Here is a 12,780-nt window from a genome sequence, read left to right as displayed (position 1 = left end):
TCAGGCATGACAGAGTGGTAGGATTAGGGTAGCTGAAAAGAAAAAAAAAAAGGATAGTACTAAAACCAGACCGAGCTAACAAACCAAAATTCTTTTCTTGACCCATTCAGAATTTCTCTGACTGCTCACCCTGGAAGGTATAGCATTCTATTTGAGAACTTTGTTAACTGATTTTACTGTTAGGTGCAACATATTTACAAGATAATGTTGGGTACCATTTTCAAAGAAATGATACAGTTATATAGGCAATCTATTTTTATATGTGACTAATGGAGAAAACATGGATGGAATAGTGTCCTTACTTTCCTGTCATCAGAAAAAATCCCCTTTAATAGACAGCACTCTACCCCTTTCCCATATTCTAGCACTTTCCTTCCTGCTCTTGGAATCGTATGCAGTAACTCACAAGTCTAGAACAGTTATTTAATAATAAAAGTATGTTGAAGTCTGATCATCTATATGTTAATCCTATATATCCTCAAAGCTATAATTTCATCTTTGACATATTGTCTAAGAAAGACTCAAATACTTTTAGACTTAATTTCCAGAAGTCTTAGTGAAATTTGTTTTCCTCAAAGAACTATAGGGTTCAAATCTGTATAAAATTCCCTAATAAAACTATAATTGGGGTGACCATATAATTTATTGCCCAACCTAGGACATTTTTGAGTGAAAGAGGACTCTATTAATGATTCTGTCAGGACAAGAGGCAGCAATCAGGACAGATGTTCACTATAGCCATACAGCTATAGTCAATGCTTAATAAAATGCAAAGAGTATCTTCCAGTTTCTAATGGAAACACTGGTGCTAAAGTTCCAGCAATAAAGGGCAAAGGAGAAATAATTTAAAATAATTCAAATGCCAGTCCATACCTGCCTTGAGAAAACAAACATTAAAGACCATGAAATTTAAATATTTATTTTTAACCCCCCCAAAAAACACTGGGATATGCTTCACCTAGAAACAGTTTACAGTACTAATAGCTATAATGAATAAGCAATACAATTTCAATCCATGATACACTCCTGTTGTAAAGTTTCAAATAATCAATTTATAAATCTGTTGCTTTTACGTTTACAAAAATAGTCACTTAATCTATGATATGAGTTGCAAAACTATTTCCAGGCCTCTACAGGTTATAAACTTTGAGTTTTAGCTACATAGCCATTGAAAATATTAACCAAACCAATACTCCAAATTACAATGTGTTACAAGTAATTTTTATAGCATAGGCACCAATTAAAATAATTTTCTTAGCGTATGACACAACAACTTATTCAAGTGGCTGTATTATTACAAAAAAAGGAGGTAACGGCCACTTTGACTAAAAAGTGTATTGTTTACTTCAAAAACATCTTCTAATATTTGGCAATTGCTCAGATTTCTAAAAATGACTTTTGTGCAAAAACCAAACTGTGCAGATACAAACAATAAAATATAAACTACCTAAACGAATTAATACCAACAGTTCTAAAACTACTGAAATATAGCCCCAGTTCAGAACTTAGGCAGGCATAATATATATACTGGGTTTAAAAGAAAAAAGATATTCCCCACGTAACAGTACCATAAATAAGACTGAAAATTAACTGTACAGTCTAACTTACCTTTGTACAGACAGAAATTGTTCTGTACTACGGTTTTCATATGAGCTAGAAAATGCTTAAATACCCTTTCAAAAATGAACAAGTGATGCTTTATGTACTAGATAATTATGAAGAACAACAATATATAAATAGTTCATAGGACATTACTACCATGACAAAAATATGCTGGTGTAAATCATATTCATACCTGTCAATCAGGTATTTATTTCATCACATGATTATCAACTTTCTCAAGCTCCCCAAATCCAAGGATATAATATGTGATTTGAGTTGAAGATTTTAAAAATGAAGACTAATTCCTCCAGTAGTACCAAAAACCCATCCTTTGCTAATTAGTATTGCTTCAAAAATTTCCAATCATGTTAAATGAGGGGTAACTATCTCTTCTAAAAGAGAAGGTAAATACTGTACACCAAGAGGTACCTCTGTTGCTACATGTTGCCTATGAATGCTTCAAACACAGGGCTCCCAAGTGTGATCCTCATTGAGTTGCCAGGAATATCCTACCAACTTGGTAGAAGAGTCAATACTTTTCCAGGTTTCATTTCAAAGACCTTATTAAATACTTCTGTTTTAAGAAGGTAGGACTTTTTTCCATCCCCCAACAAGAGTCATTTTTAGAATATGCTTGTGTTTTTAAAAGCGCTTTTGAGGCTTGATGATTTACAAGTGTTGAACATTTTGGATGACTTTGAAAGACCTGTATGTTTCATGAGTGTACAGTTAACTAAAAATCAAAACATGGAAGGTATTCATCCTAGTAACTTAAGTAATAATGATACCTAAAAGCAAAACTGTATCTCAGCATTTACTAGAATACAGGTGAAATGATAGTAGTAAAAGTTATTCATTACAAAATAATCTCTTTAAAATATAAAATGATAAACACCATCACAAAATAGTTGAACAGCTTCTTCCCAATCTTCAATGTTGCAAAGATCCAAAAGGCACATACATGGAGCTCATGAGATAAGGATTGTTAAGCTTAAAGTAGCTTTGGTGGGTTTCTCTGGGTCCAGATAAAATAGAAGCCAAAAATAAGAAGTTTCTTAAGAGGACTCATCTTCTGAACACCTATAAAATCAAGAAAAACTTAAATACAGAACTGTACGTGTTTATATTCCTCATCTGTATGAACTCTGCAGTAAAGGAACTGATTTAGCAAACTAAATTCTTTCCACTGAATCTCATCATGTAGATATTCAAACATGGAAGTTCAAAAATCTCTTCTGTGCCTAATTTTACAATTTCCCATTAATTTGTTTGCAAACTGGAAAAGAGAGGAGGGTTTTCCATTAAAGTGTAAGGGATTTTTTTTCTTTTTTGAGAGGGCATCTCTCATATTTATTGATCAAATGGTTGTTAACAACAATAAAATTCTGTATAGGGGACTCAATGCACAATCATTAATCAACCCCAAGCCTATTTCTCAATAGTCTCCAATCTTCTGAAGCATAATGAACAAGTTCTTACATGGTGAACAAGTTCTTACATAGTGAATAAGTTCTTACATGGTAAACAGTACAAGGGCAGTCATCACAGAAACTTTAAATTTTGATCACGCATTATGAACTATAAACAGTCAGGTCAAATATGAATATTCATTTGATTTTTATACTTGATTTATATGTGAATCCCATATTTCTCCCTTATTATTATTATTATTTTTAATAAAATGCTGAAGTGGTAGGTAGATGCAAGATAAAGGTAGAAAACATAATTTAGTGCTGTAAGAGGGCAAATGTCGATGATCAGCTGTGTGCCTATAGACTAAGTATTAATCCAAGCTAGACAAGGGCAACAAAACATCCACGGATGCAGAAGATTTCTCTCAAAACAGGGGGAGTGAGGTTCTAATCCTCACCTCTGTTGATCCCCAATTAAAATGTAAGGGATTTTAAGAGGGGCTTTAGTTTATGAGTCCAACTAGGCTTTATCACATAGAAGGATCTATGAGAATATGAGTTTATAGGCTGGAGAGGTTGTTCCAACTTGATCCAGTGACATCACAAATACAAAGAAACAAAGAGATGCACTGAGAAGTGACATAATGGGATGAAGGCTAAAATTAGTACTGCTTTATAATTTGCTTCAGCTAAGGAGTTGGGTGTATGTTTGTATGTACATACAAAAGTCTTGATTAAAAAGAGAATTTTACAATTAAATGTAAGAACTTTATTAAATGTGAATAAAGGTAAACCGAGAGTTCAAGAGGCAATGGAAGTCAAACATAGGGATCTTTCACAGTCTTTATTGAGGCCCTCTACCTAAAATCCCACCTAAGGAGTTAAACTTAGGAACTTGAGTCCTGGAAACTATGTGAACTGTGGTGCGATGAGGGCAGAGGCATGAAGGAAAAGCTTTCCTCATGGTGTTTACAAGGGCCCAAATAAGAATATGCTCCAGGACCTTTTGTCTATACTCCTATGAGCAGGCAAAGGGGAAAAAAAGCAAGGCCATTTCATGCAGTGGAAATCTACCTTGTAATGCCTCAAGTTAATAATCCCAAAAGCTAATGTTTAAGATGGGCAAAAAACAAAACAGTCTTCAAGCATACAACTATTAAGAAGTGACTTGTTAGGGCTAACTGAAATAGCTGAACCAAGGTAATTGTATCGTAAATGAACGTCCACCAGAAAATGCCAAAATAATGTTTTGAAATGACATTTCAAGCTTACTTTTGAAATTTTTCAATTAATTTCTTCACCATTTTATCTGTGATGCCAGGACACGCAGCTTCAGCTACAGCAATACTTTTCTCGAGTTCTTCAATTGCCTGATTCCTGCTAGCATTATTCTCATCCTGCTGTTTAAGCTGAGAAAGATCAATAGATATAACATTTAAAATGACTCTGCTTCTTAAAATAGATAGCCCAAGCTAATGAACCTGTACTCACTTCAGCAAACGCAGGTGTGATTATCATAGACAAACAGCTCAGAGTTTGCACAAGATCTTGCTCCTTTGAACAAGTAACATAGAACAGGAAGTTAACATAATCATCCATGTTTTTCTTATTCTAGAACAAATGCACACTCACTTGAATCCTTGCCCAAAAAGGCCCAATACGAGGCAAGGCTCCATGCCTGCATCCCAACCACCAACCAGAAGACCTCTCCTAGGATTACAATAGATATCCATGATTCCACTGGGTTTATGTATCTCCAGGTAAAATGCATTGAAAAACATACCACTGGCCACTAAATGACTTCTGTAGCCTTTTCGTAATTAGCTCAAAACTAATGGCAAATGAAGCATACTATGGACCCAGTGAGGTAGACAGGCATGTAGGGGTATTAAATTCTAACAATTTTTGGCCATCATAATCTCACTACATAGTCTTAAAAAGTCTATCAGGAGGAAGTGATTACCCCCATGTACTCACTGCCCCGTTCTGTAGTTTCTTTGGATCAGGCTTCTTTCGCACGGTGGTAAAGCTCCATTCGGGATGAGTATTATTTTCCTGGCTGGTGGATTCCCTAAAGAGATTGGCAAAGATACTTCTTTAAGTTCTGAAATAAATCTGCTTGGTGAAAATGCCAAATCAATGCAGCCAGACTCTAAAGAGAGAACCATCCCCATGTCTGAAAAATCACGGCATAAAGAAGCATTGGTCTCAGCTTCCGGTAGATACTACATTTTATTGAAGAGTGGCAGTGGTTCTCAATTCTAAATGTGCATCAGAATCACATGCGGAGACCTCTTAGCATCTATAAAGCCCTGCTTCTGTGCCTCCCCACTGACCAGATCAGGAGCTCTTACAACTTGGCCTGTGAGCTTTTTTTAAGGCTCCATGGGTGACTTGCATGGGCAGCTAAGACCAACAACTGTTAGAACAGGTTATAAAAACTATCCTGGTTTTATCCCTTTCAAGAGTTGGGCAATTTCTCCTAAGTGTAGGACTGAGGGTATTATCTAAAGAAACTTGGTGTTGCCTTTGTGACAATTCAGCCAGTGGAGGAATAATTCTGGTGTTATCTTACACATTTTTCTAGTCTAAATTACGGAATTAGAGGCTAAAATGTTCATTAATGTAAATGCTGCAGTTAAAAGGGGTGCAACACTTTGAGGGCACAAATCAAATACTAATGAATATTTAAATGTACCAGTCTGATTACAGTTTGGTACATGGCCAAGAGGTGGGAAGGGTCTGGAGGTCAGTTCTTCAGAGGTTGCCACCAAAGTATAAGAAGACGTGGACTCTCATCACTTTGGGAAACTAGTAAAACACATATAATTGAATCTTGTTGCAAAATTTTGTAATATACTCAACTATCCACTAGGGGTTAGACCAAGACCATCTGAAACTAGAGCGATTCCCTTCGAAGATTTAAAACATGTTTACAAATTCACTGTACTCCGTAGACTAGTTTTAAAAGATTTTCACAGTTTCTAAAGTGAAACTTTAGAACACGGTTTATATTTTTGCTAGAAAGAGCACACTGGATCATAGTTAAAAGATATGTAATATTAAAACTAGCCACCTACGTAAAAATTAATTGGTACTTACGAATCAGAGCCCTCGGAATCAGATTCATCATCACTGTGTCCTTCTGCCTTCCATCTCTTGAATCGATCTATTAGTTCAGTCAGATAAGAAGTCTTCTTTGAATTTTTTACAATGAATTTATGTTTCAGAAGTTCTTTAGCTGTAGGACGCTAAGGGAAACAAATGATGTATGACTAGTTCTAGGGTCTTTATGATTGCAAAGGGTGAGAAGAAAACATGGCAATTAGTAAGATGAAAGGTGTACAAGTGTATCTGTAGACATGAAGACAACTAAGATGCTATAGGATAACAGCTTATTCCATTTTTGAAGTGGCTCAAGCCAACCAAATTAAATTTCACTGGTTTGGTACCAATTTGTTAAAATCCACTGGGCAAAACGTGGCCTACCTGCCAGTAAAAGTGGGGCCTTCTCAAAAGCAGAGAAACACACAGCAGGATTTTGGAAATAAAAAATTGAAAACAGTTCAAAATAGTGCTTTAAAATACTTTCATTGAGTGTAAGTTAAAAAAAAAAAAGGATGAAAACGCACAAGGCTGTAACTTTGTTATGACCTGCACACAATGTGTGATACCCAGATTGATCCCTTCTCCATCACACATTAATCTGTGTGGCAACTAAATACAAACACCAAGCGCTGGGGGGATATTTGCCCCCAAGAATTTTATGAATATCAGAGTATTCATTATCAGCTTAAAAAGAGTTACATCAAACTTACTTCTTGTATAGTTCTAGTTTCTAGAAGTCACCAGGCTGCTTTATTTCAAAAACAGTAGAACAACTGTAATCAAATTTGCGAGGTAAGTAAGTGGAACTCACTAGACTTGAGGAAAAGTGTACAAGTTCATGCTGGAATTTCTAAACATTAAATTTAAAAGTAATGAAATACAAACAGAACTTCTCATAAAAAAAGAAAACACTTGAATAAAAATCACTGTGACTCGTTGCATATATATGTCAATAATGACATCCTACAACATGAACTTTATTTCTCAAATGTCTTTCCCTTGGAAATAAGAAATTATCAATAAAATAAGGAAGAAGCTAGGGACCATGAAAAAGAGACAAAGGTGCAGGGGAAGGAGCAAAGGAATGAAGTATCTTAAGAAGCAAAAAGAATTGATAATATAGAGGGAAGAACCAGGTTCCTGGATAGATCTTAGACAATTTTCGCAAGCATTGTATTCCTCAATGGAGAAGAAAACACACATTTGCTCTGTGTAGACCTACTAATAGAAAACAAATTATAGTAATAGCAACATGTACTCACAAATGATGGATCTTTGTTCAGGCAAGCATCGACAAACTCCTTAAAGGACTTAGTAAAGTCTCCGACAAGACTTGGAGGGCTGTTTTTTGGAATAAGGAATAGAACTCTCATTGGATGCATGTCGGAATTGGGCGGCTCTCCCTTGGCTAGCTCAATAGCAGTAATTCCCAATGACCAAATATCAGCCTACAGTTAGGAGAGGGAAAAAAACATTACCTTGAAACTCCATTCACTCCATTCCAACACACTGTCACAAAATAGCCTGTGGAATCTAATGGTCATACAATATTAAAGTGTTTCAAGAAATGCAATGTTAATACATTTTTATTAATAAGGTCCTTTTAGTTTAAAAAACTATTAACTTCCCTACTTTGTGCCAGGCACCACACTATAGACACTGAGGATTCAAGTGGTGAATAAACCAGACCAAAAATTCCTGCTCTCAAGGGGCTTGTGTTCTAGTAGAAGAGACAGATAAATAAATAACATCATGTCAGATGGTGCTAAGTTCTGTAAAGAAAATAATACATCAGGGTAAGAGGTAATGGATGATGTTTCAAAGGGGCTGCAAAGTTATACAGAATGGCTAGGGAAAATTAGCCATGTTTAAGTAATGTGTAAGCAGAGACCTGACTGGGAGGAAAGTTATTCGAGATAGAGGTAAGGGCAGGTGCAAAGGTCCTGAGGCCAGTGTGCTTGCCATGTTTGTAGAAAAGCAATGAGGTCACTGAAGCAGATAGAATATAGAGGAAAGTGACAGGAGATGAGGCGACAAAGGCCAGATCATAGTCAGCTATGCATGTGGTAGTACGGACTTTGGATTTTATTCCAAGTGGGTTGGAGAGCCATTGAAGGGAATAGGGTCCAAATATTACCAGCAGCAAGGGAAGTTATGATTTAGCTATAATATTTGACACCATTGAAATACTTCAGAAGGAAACACTTTAAAAAGAAATACTTTAGAAATTTAGAACTTTAAAAGGAAAGAAAATGAAGGCAGTTTATGAAATAGGATAGTATGCTATATAAAACTTATTATTGAAAACAAGGCAGTTTGTACAGGTAGCACTTTACTTTTGAGTCATAAGCCGACTGCTGAATAACTTCGGGAGCCATCCAAAATGGTGTTCCCACAAAGGTATTTCTTTTAATTTGTGTGTCTGTCAGCTGGCCAGCAACTCCAAAGTCAGCAAGTTTAACATCTCCTTGTTCTGAGAGCAAGACATTGGCAGCTAGGATGAAAAGAGCAATGAAAAAAAAAAAACTCAGCTTCTTCAGAATGCATCTATTTTTTCAGTTTGTAACAGACTTTTGTATACCTTTTATGTCTCGGTGAATTTTCTTTTCTGAATGCAGATAGTCCAGACCTTTCAAGATTTCCTTTAGCATAGTGGCAATCTGAAACTCATCGAATGGACCAGCTCGCAGCTTAGGGGGAAAACACACGTGTATACATGCATAAAAGTTTGGAACAATAATGTTCAGTTGACATTATCTTTGAAATAAGGGAATTGTTTAGATATATGATGCAGTTCTGCTTATTAAACCAGTATAAACAAATGAGAAAAATTTGAAAAGGTGAGACACGAAGGGAAAAAAGTTAAGTCCAACGGCTTGAAAGGGCTTTTTAATGATTAGGTTTAATCTCAAAAGATAATATGGTGTTACCTATACACTAGCTCCAAATCCTGAGATGTGTAAATACTTACACCAAAGGTTAAGAAGTATGCTCCAATAATGACAGACCTACCTTTCTCTGTTTCAGATGGGAAAAAAGAAATCAGCTACTTAAATCTTAGCATGTGCTACTTAAAAGTCATTCAATATTTACACTAAACTGATTTTTAGACTGACAGTCTGTAAGATTTCCATAGCAACCCAATCTGATCATACAGGTCAGTAATAGCACAGTTCTTGGCATTTAGGTATTTATTTCAGTAACATTGTAAAACATAGAGCCTTTTTGAGACTTAAGTCTAAAATTTAGCTAGGAATATAATAATTAAACTATCCAGGATTTCACTGTAAAAATAAAATTTATCAAATCATGGAGGGATATAGTTTTTTCAAATAAATATAACCGATTTTCCTTTCTTCCCCCATCCCCATACCAAAGCTGTAGTTCCAGCTGGAATACAAGGAAAGCAATGATTAAATTTCAGGAGAAGCTGTAATGGAATATCTGAAAATCCCTCTTTAAAATAACTGGTTATTTTTAAATTCTGGTACCTCATAAAGCACAAACAGTGGACTGTACAATATTATTACAGGAAAGGGTGGGAATCTACAGTCTGAGCTGAGGTAGAGTTCTGTTTGCTGGAAGGAGGGAAGAAGTGGTACAAATCAAACATTTTGCCCACTCCGCCTCACACTGGGAGGATTCACAGCTCTTTGGCACCTTGTGTATTTCATCTTCATGAATGCCATATTTCTTCTGAATAAAGGGCACTTTCATATTGAAGTGCAACAGCTTAAAATAGAACCCATACTTCAGTCTCACCATTTAATATTAACTATGGTCTGATTATACAGTATATACTCCAAGGATGTCCATAGTTCAAAAGGTGCCTTTTCTAGCTAACATTATCTATTTACTTTCAAATCTATTGCTTCCACTCTAAAAGTATCTATTTAAATAGGAGTGACAAAAGGTGAAAATGGCATATTATCTGATTGATCGCTGGCAGTGAAATTCTGAGGTACTACCAAATAACTGGAAGATAAATGTCATACTACTCAAGATGAGTCCTTAGTATCACTGACCATAAAATGTTGACAGGGCAGAGGAGATATACCCTGAGTTACTTAAGAAATTGGGCATGATCCATACAAGGGGTACTGGCTCTCATTCTGAAGCAGTTCTAAAATGGCCTGGATAAGCCAGTGGATTACCTAATACAGAATTAAAAAATACATATTTAAGTAAAAATAAGTGAAAAGGGGATCCTAAAGACCATTAGCTTGTCTGGCATATTTAGGTCCAGTTTAAAATTCGGTGGAAGTAAAATCGTAATTGAGTAGGTACTGGAGAAGGATGGGAGGGGAAGACTCCATGTCAGGGAAATAGGAACGGGGGTGGTGGTACAGTTGGGGTTTTCTTGTTCATTATCAGACAGAAAACTTTGACAAACCTTGCGGTTAAAATGTTTCCTCAGCCATGTTGATAATGGTTAGAAAAGGAGAAAGAAAGGACTTGGAAAAGAAAAGGAAGGTAGTAAAGTAGATGGAACAGATTCTTTTTTTATCTCCAGTGCAACTTTGGGAGAGCGAATGCCAAGGTCTCGGCCCACTGTCCTTGAAGTGCATAACTGAACTTCTCTCCTATGACTGAAGACTGTGCCATGTGTCTACTAGCTAATACCTCTGTCTCCAAGGCAGTCTGCTGGCCTTGGGTGCTTTGCCGCTACTGTCAGTTGAGGACAGGCAAGAGAGGGACATACTCTCTTTCAAAGGCTGTATACTTGTGGGCTCTGGGATTTTCGCCACTCCTCTGACTTCCAGCTAGTCTCTAATGCAGCATGTTATGTTATGCCTTCTCTTAGAGTTAGCATATTGTTTCCAACTTTTCTCCTTGGTGCTCATGTTTTATTCTACTGACATTACATGTTTTTGTTGTAAACCACTGCAATTCTTATTGGAAAGAAGTGAGGTATAATAGATTCAATGAAACAACATAAAGTATGCTCAAAGTCTATTCACATACAACTAAAGTTTTCTTCAAGAGTGGGAGGGAATCTGGAGGTTTACACTGTACAATGTTAACGTAAATTACAGGTCTTGATCATATTCTATTGGTCAGACACCAGTTTGAACTGATAAATGCTCTCTGCTCAGCATCCCTCTTGTTCTCCCCTGTCTCTGCTACCAGTGGCCCCCTCTAAGCTGAAGCCTTTCTTAGATTCCCCAAGTGATGTCATTCACTTGCACAGGACTATACATAGGGAAGAAATAGCACATTTTGTCATTCACTCTCCTTACAAAGTCCTGTTAAATGAGGTTTATAATTAAACCACAATATTATTGAATTTTAGAGCTAGAGAAACAAAACTAGAGAGCTTATTAATTTAGCTTCTTCTTTTAACATTTGAGGAAATTAAGGCATAGGGCTTAAATAGCTTGCCTACTATTAGCCAGCTAGTCAGTGGCAGAACCAGGACTAGGGCCTAGGTCTCTTGATTTTTTAGCCACTACAGGGCTAAGAACATTTTAAGTTCATTGAATTTATGCTAATTGGTATTTGTTCTATTAGGCAGTGGTCATTCTACTGTACAAAGTTGCCTCTAGTATATCTGAATGGCAGGATGAGATTAAGATCTCACAATTATTTTATTCAGAGATTTCATAAAACTGACCAACTACTACTGGGGGATACAGATTGTGTTAGTTTGGGTTGGGCTAGTGTCCATTGCTTCACATCGCTGTCAGTGACCCTGATGAAAGTAGTGGACTAGCTTTGTCAATGCCTATAAAACAGGGAGGAGACAAGGTGCACACATTAGGGGACCAGATAAGGTAACTGTGATAAATTTGGAAATGGCTCTTAATATTTAAATGTGGAAGGAGGATCATGGAGCAATTGCAAAGCTTCTTGTAGAGCTAATGAAAAAACTATTGTGTAATAAAACTATGTGACAAGACAAATAGAAATGAGATCATTTAACTTCAAGAGGAGAATGAGATCTGACACCATATCCATGAAGGATTATTATACAAAGCAACACCAGTTGTGTTCTCTCACTACAGAGAAGAGAGAAAGAAAAAATGAACTCAAGCTTTAGGACATAAGAATTAGATAAGACACAAAGAAGGATTACCTAACTCAGCAACTGATTAAACTGAGATGAATTCCTAGAAGAGATGAGGCTCTCCTTCAAGCTTAATTACCATTTCTTTTGAATGGCTTAAGTATGGTTCTATCTAAAGGAAAGAAAATCTCTTATGGTCATTTCTGTTCATGGATTATTTGAAACTCTGAGTCACTGAATAGTCAGGATGAAAGTCTTTTAAAAATATTTAATCACTTCCAGTTAGGAAAATTTACCGCCACTTAAAAAAATAAGAATTAAAATATTACTTGATGATCATAATAATCCAAACACTTTATTTATAGAAATAGCATATGCTACAATTTCAAAAGCAGAAACACGCTAATGAAATATGTCATACAATTAAAGATGGAAGAGATTTAGAAATCACTTAGTGCAACTTCTCTGCTTTATAGGCTCTCCAAGTCCGAGGAATGCGTGTCTGGTTCATAGTCACAGATTTAGTTATGAAGAGAGTCAGCTCCACAACCTCAGATTCCCCGAGGCCAGTCCCATGGTCAGTCTACTACACAAAGTTACTGCTAGTAATTTATATTGAATTTTAAATATAATGTCATATGAATAAAGATT

At 36.1% G+C, this 12,780-nt stretch overlaps 1 protein-coding gene across 2 annotated transcripts in view; it reads right to left on the bottom strand.

Annotated features, from left to right (window-relative positions):
• Nucleotides 1-898: 898 nt before the first annotated feature.
• STK26 (serine/threonine kinase 26) overlaps nucleotides 899-12,780 on the bottom strand; it is a 53,326-nt gene continuing 41,444 nt past the window's right edge. For both annotated transcript variants that reach the window (XM_017657850.3, XM_037016957.2), the window contains 8 exons: nucleotides 8,704-8,812; nucleotides 8,459-8,616; nucleotides 7,385-7,570; nucleotides 6,117-6,265; nucleotides 4,992-5,085; nucleotides 4,506-4,568; nucleotides 4,287-4,423; nucleotides 899-2,682 (listed from right to left, as the gene is read on the bottom strand). In XM_017657850.3, coding sequence (XP_017513339.1) covers nucleotides 2,658-2,682; nucleotides 4,287-4,423; nucleotides 4,506-4,568; nucleotides 4,992-5,085; nucleotides 6,117-6,265; nucleotides 7,385-7,570; nucleotides 8,459-8,616; nucleotides 8,704-8,812 — 921 coding nt within the window. In that variant the 3' untranslated portion in view covers nucleotides 899-2,657. The remainder of the gene's footprint in view (nucleotides 2,683-4,286; nucleotides 4,424-4,505; nucleotides 4,569-4,991; nucleotides 5,086-6,116; nucleotides 6,266-7,384; nucleotides 7,571-8,458; nucleotides 8,617-8,703; nucleotides 8,813-12,780) is intronic.

This window comes from Manis javanica, chromosome X, assembly GCF_040802235.1.
Source record: "Manis javanica isolate MJ-LG chromosome X, MJ_LKY, whole genome shotgun sequence".
Lineage (NCBI taxonomy): Eukaryota > Metazoa > Chordata > Mammalia > Pholidota > Manidae > Manis > Manis javanica.
This window is presented reverse-complemented; position numbering and strand designations above follow the sequence as displayed.